The 14,699-nt window shown below is 47.5% G+C and overlaps 1 protein-coding gene across 1 annotated transcript in view; it reads left to right on the top strand.

Annotated features, from left to right (window-relative positions):
* rims2b (regulating synaptic membrane exocytosis 2b) overlaps positions 1-14,699 on the top strand; it is a gene marked incomplete at both ends in the record, with an annotated part of 121,129 nt that overhangs the window by 53,688 nt on the left and 52,742 nt on the right. Inside the window, 3 exons of the mRNA XM_084459333.1 lie at positions 1,794-1,862; positions 3,437-3,572; positions 6,005-6,103. Coding sequence (XP_084315459.1) covers positions 1,794-1,862; positions 3,437-3,572; positions 6,005-6,103 — 304 coding nt within the window. The remainder of the gene's footprint in view (positions 1-1,793; positions 1,863-3,436; positions 3,573-6,004; positions 6,104-14,699) is intronic.

The raw sequence follows: 14,699 nt of genomic DNA, 5'->3' as shown, positions 1-14,699 counted from the left end.
GAAGTTATAGTCCGGGAGCAAAGACACCACGGTCTTCGGCTAAAAAAGAGTCGGACAAAAGAAGATCACGTACATGAATCAATATTGGGCTGGTTTACTATAAACGCCCACTTGTTTATATCTGATACGCTGCACCACAGCCCCATCTAGTGGACGAAAAAAGAAAGAAATCCAACTGAGCACCTTTAAACAATATCACAAAGCACCGCAATCCCACACATTTGTATGGTACTTGTGTCATAAATCTCACATTTTTGAGATGCGTAATTAGAGTCCGTTCTATGCCCTTGTGAACCGTACTGCCCTTGTGAACCGTACTGCACACGTTTTATTAGCTACACAGTGACCCAGGCCTACATCACACATTGGTATAATTCATACAGTGATTCTTATATTAGTACTCAGGATCAAACCAGGTTTCTGCTCAACCCTGTGGGTGAGGATCAGAACATTGATAACCATCTCTCAGTAACTGTCCTAACCTTGCCTTTCTCCCCTCACCTCCACCAGACATGGGTCCCTACTCAGGTAACCTCTGACCTCTGTGTGTGTGGTGGTACCCCAGAGAGCTGCTCTAGTTTCTTGCCAGTACCCTGGTTCACCCTGTACCCTGACTCTGAGCTCAGTACCCTGGTTCACCCTGTACCCTGACTCTGAGCTCAGTACCCTGGTTCACCCTGTACCCTGACTCTGAGCTCAGTACCCTGGTTCACCCTGTACCCTGACTCTGAGCTCAGTACCCTGGTTCACCCTGTACCCTGACTCTGAGCTCAGTACCCTGGTTCACCCTGTACCCTGACTCTGAGCTCAGTACCCTGGTTCACCCTGTACCCTGACTCTGAGTACCCTGGTTCACCCTGTACCCTGACTCTGAGTACCCTGGTTCACCCTGTACCCTGACTCTGAGCTCAGTACCCTGGTTCACCCTGTACCCTGACTCTGAGCTCAGTACCCTGGTTCACCCTGTACCCTGACTCTGAGCTCAGTACCCTGGTTCACCCTGTACCCTGACTCTGAGTACCCTGGTTCACCCTGTACCCTGACTCTGAGTACCCTGGTTCACCCTGTACCCTGACTCTGAGTACCCTGGTTCACCCTGTACCCTGACTCTGAGCTCAGTACCCTGGTTCACCCTGTACCCTGACTCTGAGTACCCTGGTTCACCCTGTACCCTGACTCTGAGCTCAGTACCCTGGTTCACCCTGTACCCTGACTCTGAGTACCCTGGTTCACCCTGTACCCTGACTCTGAGTACCCTGGTTCACCCTGTACCCTGACTCTGAGCTCAGTACCCTGGTTCACCCTGTACCCTGACTCTGAGCTCAGTATCCTGGTTCACCCTGTACCCTGGCCCTGTATCCACAGCTTCTTCCTACAGTGACTGCTCTTCTTGGGGTTGTGTGTGTGTGTTATGTGTGTGTGTGAGTTATGTGTGTGTGTGTTATGTGTGTGTGTGTGATGTGTGTGCTGTGTTCCTGGTCTCCGACTGCCTCTACCAGCTGTGTGTAAAGAATCCAAGCACTCACCTGTGGCTGTATGCTCCATGTCTGTGTGTGTGTGTTGTGTGTGTGTTGGGGGTCGGGGGGGGGGGGGGGGGGGGGGGGGGGGTGACACAGTCCCAGATTAGCTGCTGGCCCCAGGCAGATTACCCTGGAGGTGTTAGAGGATATGGAGACAGAAGGGGAGGAAGACCCTGCTCTCACACACACCCTCTGGAGATGATATCTCCCTCCCCCCACCTCAATCTCCCTCTCTCTCTCTCTCTCTCTCCCTCCCTCCCTCTCTCTCTCCAGGATCTCAGAGGATCAGTGACAGTGAGTTCTCTGATTATGACTGTGAAGACGGCATCGGTGTAATATCAGGTAAATGAACTACATTGTCCACAATGCATTGCAAAAACAGATACCACCCATGTCAGTAATGGCATCTGGCCAGATCTGGCCATCCATCCTGCCATACTGTTGCTGTACACTGACACACTAATCACATTGTTGTTCAGTAGGCAGTAGGATATTAGAAATATTGTTATTGCCTCTATGAAATTGATGACATGCTGACTTAATTGTTGGCCAAAGTGTCTCATGAAATTCAGATTTGTCATGTAGGTGTAGGTACAAATATTCAGTGTTGTCTGAGACTGTTCTTGGCCAGAGTGCAAGAGAGAGGTACAGAGTGTTCCTATGTGTGTGTGCGTGTGTGTGTGTGTGTGTGTGTTCCCTTTCCCTGACACTCTAAGCGTCACAAGCACAAATCAAATTAAAGGATTACTGAGTGCTTTCTCTGGTCGGGGCACACACACACACGCACGCACACACACACACACAAACAAACAAACAAACATGCACTGAAGCACAGAAATACACACTCACAAAAACACAAACCTCACCAGCCTAGTATTTTGTCCTCAGCATATAATCTCCAGTACATAGGATAATCTCCAGTACATAGGCCTGGTTTAGACATATAATCTCCAGTACATAGGCCTGGTGTAGACATATAATCTCCAGTACATAGGCCTGGTTTAGACATATAATCTCCAGTACATAGGCCTGGTTTAGACATAATCTCTAGTACATAGGCCTGGTTTAGACATATAATCTCCAGTACATAGGCCTGGTTTAGACATATAATCTCCAGTACATAGGCCTGGTTTAGACATAATCTCTAGTACATAGGCCTGGTTTAGACATATAATCTCCAGTACATAGGCCTGGTTTAGACATATAATCTCCAGTACATAGGCCTGGTTTAGACATATAATCTCTAGTACATAGGCCTGGTTTAGACATATAATCTCCAGTACATAGGCCTGGTTTAGACATATAATCTCCAGTACATAGGCCTGGTTTAGACATATAATCTCTAGTACATAGGCCTGGTTTAGACATATAATCTCTAGTACATAGGCCTGGTTTAGACATATAATCTCCAGTACATAGGCCTGGTTTAGACATATAATCTCCAGTACATAGGCCTGGTTTAGACATATAATCTCTAGTACATAGGCCTGGTTTAGACATATAATCTCTAGTACATAGGCCAGGTTTAGACATATAATCTCCAGTACATAGGCCTGGTTTAGACATATAATCTCTAGTACATAGGCCTGGTTTAGACATATAATCTCCAGTACATAGGCCTGGTTTAGACATATAATCTAAGTTCATAGGCCTGGTTTAGACATATAATCTCTAGTACATAGGCCTGGTTTAGACATATAATCTCCAGTACATAGGCCTGGTTTAGACATATAATCTCTAGTACATAGGCCTGGTTTAGACATATAATCTCTAGTACATAGGCCTGGTTTAGACATATAATCTCTAGTACATAGGCCTGGTTTAGAGGAACTACTGTATAAACTCTCTTTTTTATGTCGTTCCTGTTCCTGTTGGACTGTTAAAACATCCTGACTCCTCCTCTTCCTGTCGTGTAGACTACAGACACAATGGGCGGGACTTCCAGAGCTCCACCCTGTCTGTCCCGGAGCAGGTGATGGCGTCCAATCACTGCTCGCGTTCAGACACGGCCAGGACGCGGTCCCGGTCGCCCAGTGTGCCTCCTCCACAGAGGTAGGTGGCGCTGTAACCCCAGCGGTCAGATCAACCACACCCAGATACAACCTCATTCATAACCACACCCAGCTACAACCTCTTATTCATAACCACACCCTGATACAACCTCATTCATAACCACACCCTGATACAACCTCATATTCATAACCACACCCAGATACAACCTCATATTCATAACCACACCCTGATACAACCTCATTCATAACCACACCCAGATACAACCTCATATTCATAACCAGACATAGATACAACCTCATTCATAACCACACCCTGATACAACCACATATTCATGACCACACCCTGATACAACCTCATATTCATAACCAGACATAGATACAACCTCATATTCATAACCAGACATAGATACAACGTCTTATTCATAACCAGACATAGATACAACCTCATATTCATAACCACACCTAGATACAACCTCATATTCATAACCAGACATAGATACAACCTCATATTCATAACCAGACCTAGATACAACCTCATATTCATAACCAGACCCTGATACAACCTCATATTCATAACCACACCCTGATACAACCTCATATTCATGACCACACCCTGATACAACCTCATATTCATAACCACACCCAGATACAACCTCATATTCATAACCACACCCTGATACAACCTCTTATTCATAACCACACCCAGATACAACCTCATATTCATAACCACACCTAGATACAACCTCATTCATAGCCACACCTATTTACAACCTCATATTCATAACCAGACATAGATACAACCTCATATTCATAACCAGACATAGATACAACGTCTTATTCATAACCAGACATAGATACAACCTCTTATTCATAACCAGACATAGATACAACCTCTTATTCATAACCAGACATAGATACAACCTCATATTCATAACCACACCCAGATACAACCACATATTCATAACCACACCTATTTACAACGTCGTATTCATAACCAGACCTAGATACAACCTCATATTCATAACCAGACATAGATACAACCTCATATTCATAACCACACCTAGATACAACCTCATATTCATAACCACACCCAGATACAACCTAATATTCATAACCAGACATAGATACAACCTCATATTCATAACCACACCTAGATACAACCTCATATTCATAACCACACCCAGATACAACCTCATATTCATAACCAGACATAGATACAACCTCATATTCATAACCACACCTAGATACAACCTCATATTCATAACCAGACATAGATACAACCTCATATTCATAACCAGACCTAGATACAACCTCATATTCATAACCAGACCCTGATACAACCTCATATTCATAACCACACTCTGATACAACCTCATATTCATAACCACACCTAGATACAACCTCATATTCATAACTACACCCTGATACAACCACATATTCATAACCACACTCTGATACAACCTCATATTCATAACCACACCTAGATACAACCTCATATTCATAACCAGACCCTGATACAACCTCATATTCATAACCACACCCAGATACAACCTCATATTCATAACCACACATAGATACAACCTCATATTCATAACCACACCTAGATACAACCTCATATTCATAACCACACCCAGATACAACCTCATATTCATAACCACACCTAGATACAACCTCATATTCATAACCACACCCAGATACAACCTCATATTCATAACCACACCCTGATACAACCTCATATTCATAACCACACCCAGATACAACCTCATATTCATAACCACACCCTGATACAACCTCATATTCATAACCACACCCAGATACAACCTCATATTCATAACCACACCCAGATACAACCTCATATTCATAACCACACCCAGATACAACCTCATATTCATAACCACACCCTGATACAACCTCATATTCATAACCACACCCTGATACAACCTCATATTCATAACCACACCTAGATATAACCTCATATTCATAACCACACCCTGATACAACCTCATATTCATAACCACACCCTGATACAACCTCATATTCATAACCACACCTAGATACAACCTCATATTCATAACCACACCCTGATTCAACCTCATATTCATAACCACACCCAGATACAACCTCATATTCATAACCACACATAGATACAACCTCATATTCATAACCACACCTAGATACAACCTCATATTCATAACCAGACCTAGATACAACCTCATATTCATAACCACACCCTGATACAACCTCATATTCATAACCACACCCTGATACAACCTCATATTCATAACCACACCCTGATACAACCTCATATTCATAACCACACCCTGATACAACCTCATATTCATAACCACACCCAGATACAACCTCATATTCATAACCACACCCAGATGCAGGCTGGCCTCAGCGTACCGTAGTGGTCAGGACCGGAGGACTGTAGCCGTGTGGTCGGTGACTGTGTGGGTTCTGTCTCACCAGTCGTAGTTTGGACCACGGGGTACGAGGTGGTCCGTCGTTGTACGGTTCTGGTCGGATGGACCGCCAACGGCTGTCTGAAGACCGCTACTCACCAGACAGGTACGCCACTACACACACACACACACACACACACACACACACACACACACACACACACACACACACACACACACACACACGCGCACACACAGCAGAGTGCTCCTGTTAAGCCGTCCTACCCTGGAGGTTTCTCAGTCTGTCTCTGGAGGTGAAGTCACTTTCTCCACAGCTGTCAGAGAAGCTTCTGGAGCTGAGGCTGGGAAGCCCCCACCCCTCTCCCCCGTCTACGTCTCCCTATCAGTCTCTCTCTCTCTTTCTCTTCCTCATTCATCTCTCTTTCTTTCCCTCTCTCTCCCATGTGTCCCTCGTTCACGTCTGTTCTTTTCCTGGGGCAGCAGCCTCTCTCTCACCCCCCGTCCTCCAACCACACCCAATGACGAGCCTCCTCTCCCGGACCCCGGTTGTACTCTGGCCTGATTGGGGCATCCCGCGTGATTGACACCCGACCCTGCCCCGCCCCCCTGTCTGCTTCCCTTCTTACCGCCACAAAATGAAACAGCGCCACAGTGTCCAAATAGGTGCAATGGTGCAACTACAGGTGGACCCGCCCCATGATTCGGATCCACTCCAAAATGTAATGGGTTCTAAATTGGCCCAAGCTGTATCCCTCCACCAAGATTCATGAAAATCGGTCTGGTAGTTTTTGCATAAATCCTGGTCCAAAAAATGAATAGCAGTGAATGGCCGTCCGTGTTTGGGTGGCTTGTCGACCCACCCCGTAATCCGGATCCGCTCCAAAATTGAATGGGTTCTAAGGTGGCTCATGCTACACCCTTCCACCGAGTTTCCTGAAAATCGGTGCAGTAGTTATTGCGTAATCCGGACGGACGGACGGACGTACACACGCCACCGAAAACATGACCTCTCGCCCTATGCTGTCGCTGGGGCGGAGGTAACTCAAATGTCCTACCCACCTTAATTCATCCTCTTCTTCTTTCTCTGACGCTCTCTCCATCTCTCTCTGTCTCTCATCCTCTCATCAGCTCTTCCTCACCTCCTCTCTCCCTGCCCCTCACCCTCTTCCTCACCTCTCTCCCTGCCCCTCACCCTCTTCCTCACCTCTCTCCCTAGCCCTCACCCTCTTCCTCACCTCCTCTCTCCCTGCCCCTCCGTCACTGCCGTCCCTGCCGACACCATCGACCATCTTCCACACTGTGGTGCTACAGGAGCGGAGGCCGTGCCGTGCACATGGCCTGGCCAAGCTCCGCTCCCTCTGCCCAACGCCTCAGTCTCAGAGCACCATCCGCTAACTAAATGTTGTCATGCCCCGACATGTACGAGGTGTTTGATATGCTCTGCTCTATTCTGTCATTTCTATTATGCCCTGCTCTATTCCATGTCCGTTGCCATGCTAACTGCGTGGTGCAGTCGTCAGCTGGACCAGATGAACCCTAGCAGGTCTTAGCTATGGAGAGGCTTTCCTCAGGAGGACTGAGGAAACCACACTGTCTCACCATTCACACAGCCACAAATCAAATCATTCATTCATTCATTCATTCATTCATTCATTCATTCATTCATTCATTCATTCATTCATTCATTCATTCATTCATTTCATTGCCATAGTCTTGGGTCTGGTTTTCCCAAGCAGTCTGCTGGTTGGTTAACCAGTTTGAAGGATCAGCTGATAGAGAGGAGAGGGGGGCGGAGCCTGCATATTACCTCCCCCTAACCTCTGACCTCTGTGGTGTGTCTCTGGCGGCAGCAGCTCTCTGTATCCTCTGTACCGGGATGACGCCGTCAGGCTCCTGCGCGAGGCTAAGCTGAGGAGGGCGTCGTCCGATGGCGTCGACGGTAGTCTGGACAGGTAGAGCCGCTGGACTGTAGAGTCTGCCGTGTCTGTGATGGTGAATTAGCGCGTGGTGTTTGTGTTGTTTGTGACAGGCGTGCCTTGTAGTGTCCATATCGTTTGGGACAGGGTAGTGTTGTGTTCTTGGTGGTGGCTTCCCTGTAGATGTGACAGTGATGTCCTCGCTGGTTGGATTTCCATTAGTGCTTTTTTGATCAAATCAAATCAAACTTTATTTGTATAGCGCATTGCATACACAGAAGCAACTCAATGCGCTTTACAGAGAGCAATGGGGGGGGGGGGGCATAGGGGTGGGGGGGTGGGATGGGCATAGGTCCCACCCCTACATAGGGAAGAGGGAAGCAAAAAAACAGTTTCACCCGGGGGCCAGAAAAGTGAGCTGTAAAACTTCTTCCCTTGATGACGAAACTTACAATGAGGTGACCTGAGACTGATAGAGTCATCTAACATAACAAATTATAATAAAAAGTTTTTTTTTTTTTAATAATACAATAAAATAATTCATTTTCAGGTTCCACCAAGTTGTGTTGGTGTTGGTGTAGTGTTGGGTTCATGTAGGGTGGTGTTGGTGTAGTGTTGGGTTCATGTAGGGGGTTTGAAGTGAGCTCTCTTCCTCCTTCTGACGCTTCTCTGTGGGTTCTGCTCCATGTGGAGTCCAGCCCAGTCCCACCCTGTCTGAAGCCCTGTTCAGATCTGTGTTGAGTGGTGTGTGTGTGTAGTAGTGTTCAGAGACCTGTAGATCTGTGTTGAGTGGTGTGTGTGTGTAGTAGTGTTCAGAGACCTGTAGATCTGTGTTGAGTGGTGTGTGTGTAGTAGTGTTCAGAGGCCTGTAGATCTGTGTTGAGTGGTGTGTGTGTGTGTAGTAGTGTTCAGAGACCTGTAGATCTGTGTTGAGTGGTGTGTGTGTGTAGTAGTGTTCAGAGACCTGTAGATCTGTGTTGAGTGGTGTGTGTGTGTAGCAGTGTTCAGAGACCTGTAGATCTGTGTTGAGTGGTGTGTGTGTGTGTGTAGTAGTGTTCAGAGACCTGTAGATCTGTGTTGAGTGGTGTGTGTGTGTAGTAGTGTTCAGAGACCTGTGGATCTGTGTTGAGTGGTGTGTGTGTGTAGTAGTGTTCAGAGACCTGTGGATCTGTGTTGAGTGGTGTGTGTGTGTAGCAGTGTTCAGAGGCCTGTGGATCTGTGTTGAGTGGTGTGTGTGTAGTAGTGTTCAGAGACCTGTGGATCTGTGTTGAGTGGTGTGTGTGTGTAGTAGTGTTCAGAGACCTGTGGATCTGTGTTGAGTGGTGTGTGTGTAGTAGTGTTCAGAGACCTGTAGATCTGTGTTGAGTGGTGTGTGTGTGTAGTAGTGTTCAGAGGCCTGTAGATCTGTGTTGAGTGGTGTGTGTGTGTAGTAGTGTTCAGAGGCCTGTAGATCTGTGTTGAGTGGTGTGTGTGTAGTAGTGTTCAGAGACCTGTGGATCTGTGTTGAGTGGTGTGTGTGTAGCAGTGTTCAGAGACCTGTAGATCTGTGTTGAGTGGTGTGTGTGTGTGTAGTAGTGTTCAGAGACCTGTAGATCTGTGTTGAGTGGTGTGTGTGTGTGTAGTAGTGTTCAGAGGCCTGTAGATCTGTGTTGAGTGGTGTGTGTGTGTAGTAGTGTTCAGAGACCTGTAGATCTGTGTTGAGTGGTGTGTGTGTGTAGTAGTGTTCAGAGACCTGTAGATCTGTGTTGAGTGGTGTGTGTGTAGTAGTGTTCAGAGACCTGTGGATCTGTGTTGAGTGGTGTGTGTGTAGTAGTGTTCAGAGACCTGTGGATCTGTGTTGAGTGGTGTGTGTGTGTAGTAGTGTTCAGAGACCTGTAGATCTGTGTTGAGTGGTGTGTGTGTGTAGTAGTGTTCAGAGACCTGTAGATCTGTGTTGAGTGGTGTGTGTGTAGTAGTGTTCAGAGGCCTGTGGATCTGTGTTGAGTGGTGTGTGTGTGTAGTAGTGTTCAGAGACCTGTAGATCTGTGTTGAGTGGTGTGTGTGTAGCAGTGTTCAGAGGCCTGTAGATCTGTGTTGAGTGGTGCGTGTGTGTAGTAGTGTTCAGAGACCTGTAGATCTGTGTTGAGTGGTGTGTGTGTGTAGCAGTGTTCAGAGACCTGTGGATCTGTGTTGAGTGGTGTGTGTGTGTAGCCGTGTTCAGAGGCCTGTAGATCTGTGTTGAGTGGCGTGTGTGTGTAGTAGTGTTCAGAGGCCTGTCGATCTGTGTTGAGTGGTGTGTGTGTAGCAGTGTTCAGAGGCCTGTAGATCTGTGTTGAGTGGTGTGTGTGTGTAGTAGTGTTCAGAGACCTGTAGATCTGTGTTGAGTGGTGTGTGTGTGTAGTAGTGTTCAGAGACCTGTAGATCTGTGTTGAGTGGTGTGTGTGTGTAGTAGTGTTCAGAGACCTGTAGATCTGTGTTGAGTGGTGTGTGTGTAGTAGTGTTCAGAGGCCTGTAGATCTGTGTTGAGTGGCGTGTGTGTAGTAGTGTTCAGAGGCCTGTAGATCTGTGTTGAGTGGTGTGTGTGTGTAGTAGTGTTCAGAGACCTGTAGATCTGTGTTGAGTGGTGTGTGTGTAGTAGTGTTCAGAGGCCTGTAGATCTGTGTTGAGTGGCGTGTGTAGTAGTGTTCAGAGACCTGTGGATCTGTGTTGAGTCGCGTGTGTAGTAGTGTTCAGAGACCTGTAGATCTGTGTTGAGTGGTGTGTGTGTGTGTAGTAGTGTTCAGAGGCCTGTAGATCTGTGTTGAGTGGTGTGTGTGTGTGTAGTAGTGTTCAGAGGCCTGTAGATCTGTGTTGAGTGGTGTGTGTGTGTGTAGTAGTGTTCAGAGGCCTGTAGATCTGTGTTGAGTGGTGTGTGTGTGTGTAGTAGTGTTCAGAGGCCTGTAGATCTGTGTTGAGTGGTGTGTGTGTGTGTAGCAGTGTTCAGAGACCTGTAGATCTGTGTTGAGTGGTGTGTGTGTGTAGTAGTGTTCAGAGACCTGTAGATCTGTGTTGAGTGGTGTGTGTGTGTAGTAGTGTTCAGAGGCCTGTGGATCTGTGTTGAGTGGTGTGTGTGTGTGTGTAGTAGTGTTCAGATGCCTGTAGATCTGTGTTGAGTGGTGTGTGTGTGTAGCAGTGTTCAGAGGCCTGTAGATCTGTGTTGAGTGGTGCGTGTGTGTAGTAGTGTTCAGAGACCTGTAGATCTGTGTTGAGTGGTGTGTGTGTGTAGTAGTGTTCAGAGACCTGTAGATCTGTGTTGAGTGGTGTGTGTGTAGTAGTGTTCAGAGGCCTGTAGATCTGTGTTGAGTGGTGTGTGTGTAGTAGTGTTCAGAGACCTGTGGATCTGTGTTGAGTGGTGTGTGTGTAGTAGTGTTCAGAGGCCTGTAGATCTGTGTTGAGTGGTGTGTGTGTGTGTAGTAGTGTTCAGAGACCTGTAGATCTGTGTTGAGTGGTGTGTGTGTGTAGTAGTGTTCAGAGGCCTGTAGATCTGTGTTGAGTGGTGTGTGTGTGTAGTAGTGTTCAGAGACCTGTGGATCTGTGTTGAGTGGTGTGTGTGTGTAGTAGTGTTTAGAGACCTGTAGATCTGTGTTGAGTGGTGTGTGTGTGTAGTAGTGTTCAGAGACCTGTAGATCTGTGTTGAGTGGTGTGTGTGTGTAGTAGTGTTCAGAGGCCTGTGGATCTGTGTTGAGTGGTGTGTGTGTGTAGTAGTGTTCAGAGACCTGTAGATCTGTGTTGAGTGGTGTGTGTGTGTGTAGCAGTGTTCAGAGACCTGTAGATCTGTGTTGAGTGGTGTGTGTGTGTGTAGCAGTGTTCAGAGACCTGTAGATCTGTGTTGAGTGGTGTGTGTGTGTGTGTGTAGTAGTGTTCAGAGGCCTGTAGATCTGTGTTGAGTGGCGTGTGTAGTAGTGTTCAGAGGCCTGTAGATCTGTGTTGAGTGGCGTGTGTAGTAGTGTTCAGAGGCCTGTAGATCTGTGTTGAGTGGTGTGTGTGTAGTAGTGTTCAGAGGCCTGTAGATCTGTGTTGAGTGGCGTGTGTAGTAGTGTTCAGAGACCTGTGGATCTGTGTTGAGTCGCGTGTGTAGTAGTGTTCAGAGACCTGTAGATCTGTGTTGAGTGGTGTGTGTGTGTAGTAGTGTTCAGAGGCCTGTGGATCTGTGTTGAGTGGTGTGTGTGTGTAGCAGTGTTCAGAGACCTGTGGATCTGTGTTGAGTGGTGTGTGTGTGTAGCAGTGTTCAGAGGCCTGTAGATCTGTGTTGAGTGGTGTGTGTGTGTAGTAGTGTTCAGAGACCTGTGGATCTGTGTTGAGTGGTGTGTGTGTAGTAGTGTTCAGAGACCTGTAGATCTGTGTTGAGTGGTGTGTGTGTAGTAGTGTTCAGAGACCTGTGGATCTGTGTTGAGTGGTGTGTGTGTGTAGTAGTGTTCAGAGACCTGTAGATCTGTGTTGAGTGGTGTGTGTGTGTAGCAGTGTTCAGAGACCTGTGGATCTGTGTTGAGTGGTGTGTGTGTAGTAGTGTTCAGAGGCCTGTGGATCTGTGTTGAGTGGTGTGTGTGTGTAGTAGTGTTCAGAGACCTGTGGATCTGTGTTGAGTGGTGTGTGTGTGTAGCAGTGTTCAGAGACCTGTAGATCTGTGTTGAGTGGTGTGTGTGTGTAGTAGTGTTCAGAGACCTGTAGATCTGTGTTGAGTGGTGTGTGTGTGTGTAGTAGTGTTCAGAGGCCTGTGGATCTGTGTTGAGTGGTGTGTGTGTAGCAGTGTTCAGAGACCTGTGGATCTGTGTTGACTGGTGTGTGTGTAGTAGTGTTCAGAGACCTGTAGATCTGTGTTGAGTGGTGTGTGTGTGTAGCAGTGTTCAGAGACCTGTAGATCTGTGTTGAGTGGTGTGTGTGTGTAGTAGTGTTCAGAGACCTGTAGATCTGTGTTGAGTGGTGTGTGTGTGTAGCAGTCTTCAGAGGCGTCGGAGAGAGCAGTGTCCCGGTAGCGTCAGAGGGAAGGGGAGGGGTTGACCTCTGCCCAGGGGTCATCTCTAAGTCCTACCCCACCATACAGTATCCCTCTCCCAGCCCTCTCCCCCTACCCCTACCCCACCTTACAGTATCCCTCTCCCCCCTACCCCTACCCCTACCCCACCTTACAGTATCCCTCTCCCCCCTACCCCTACCCCTACCCCACCTTACAGTATCCCTCTCCCCCCTACCCCTACCCCTACCCCTACCCCTACCCCTACCCCACCATACAGTATCCCTCTCCCCCCTACCCCTACCCCTACCCCTACCCCTACCATACAGTATCCCTCTCCCCCCTACCCCTACCCCACCATACAGTATCCCTCTCCCCCCTACCCCTACCCCACCTTACAGTATCCCTCTCCCCCCTACCCCTACCCCTACCCCTACCCCTACCCCTACCCCTACCCCACCATACAGTATCCCTCTCCCCCCTACCCTTACCCCACCTTACAGTATCCCTCTCCCCCCTACCCCTACCCCACCATACAGTATCCCTCTCCCCCCTACCCTTACCCCACCTTACAGTATCCCTCTCCCCCCTACCCCTACACCACCATACAGTATCCCTCTCCCCCCTACCCCTACCCCACCATACAGTATCCCTCTCCCCCCTACCCCTACCCCACCATACAGTATCCCTCTCCCCCCTACCCCTACCCCACCATACAGTATCCCTCTCCCCCCTACCCTTACCCCACCTTACAGTATCCCTCTCCCCCCTACCCCTACCCCACCATACAGTATCCCTCTCCCCCCTACCCCTACCCCACCTTACAGTATCCCTCTCCAGACAGCATGCCAACCATGGTGTCTGACTCCATCTTGTCTGTGTGCTGCTTCCTATCCAGGAGTATGAGGAGACACCGGAGGATGTCGGGGGCCTTCTCCCTCGACTCGCCTGAGAGGTAGACAGATACGCTTACTGCTTATAGGAAGTATAGATGGAGGCTGAAGCGCTCTTTACCTCTGCTAGTTTGCTATAGAAGTAGCGCAGTAGACAACATGTCCTGGATGTTATGTAGAGGCCCTTCTATCATTTAATTCATATCTCCATTTCTCCATTCCTGCATTCATTCATTCATTCATTTGTTGCATATCATCCCTTCTCTCCGCGTGTCTCTCCACTAAGATATTACAGTGGTCCTAACCATGCCCCCTGGCACATGCTGAATGGTGGCTGTGAGGACTTCAGGTAATGTTGGCTCCAGGGCCCCAGTACAGTACAGTAGTGTTGTAGTAGATGGTCTGTAGTCGTGTCAGTAGAGTACATTAGTGTTGTAGTAGATGGTCTGTAGTCGTGTCAGTAGAGTACATTAGTGTTGTACTGTAGTAAATGGTCTGTAGACGTGTCAGTAGAGTACATTAGTGTTGTACTGTAGTAAATGGTCTGTAGACGTGTCAGTAGAGTACATTAGTGTTGTAGTAGATGGTCTGTAGACAGTCAGTGTGACAGTGGTCAGAGTTGTGTGTGTATGTGTGTGTGTGTGTGTGTGGTTCACCAATATGTTCCATTATGTCAACCACCATTAATTTGTGTCAGTAGAGTACATTAGTGTTGTACTGTAGTAGATGGTCTGTAGTCGTGTCAGTAGAGTACATTAGTGTTGTAGTAGATGGTCTGTAGTCGTGTCAGTAACGTACATTAGTGTTGTAGTAGATGGTCTGTAGACGTGTCAGTAGAGTACATTAGTGTTGTACTGTAGTAGATGGTCTGTAGACGTGTCAGTAGAGTACATTAGTGTTGTACTGTAGTAGATGGTCTGTAGACGTGTCAGTAGAGTACATTAGATTTGTAGTAGATGGTCT

Source organism: Borostomias antarcticus (genome assembly GCF_949987555.1).
Source record: "Borostomias antarcticus genome assembly, chromosome: 27".
NCBI classification, from domain to species: Eukaryota; Metazoa; Chordata; class Actinopteri; order Stomiiformes; family Stomiidae; genus Borostomias; species Borostomias antarcticus.
The sequence above is the reverse complement of the archived record's forward strand: the minus strand, read 5'-3'. Positions and strand labels throughout refer to the sequence as shown.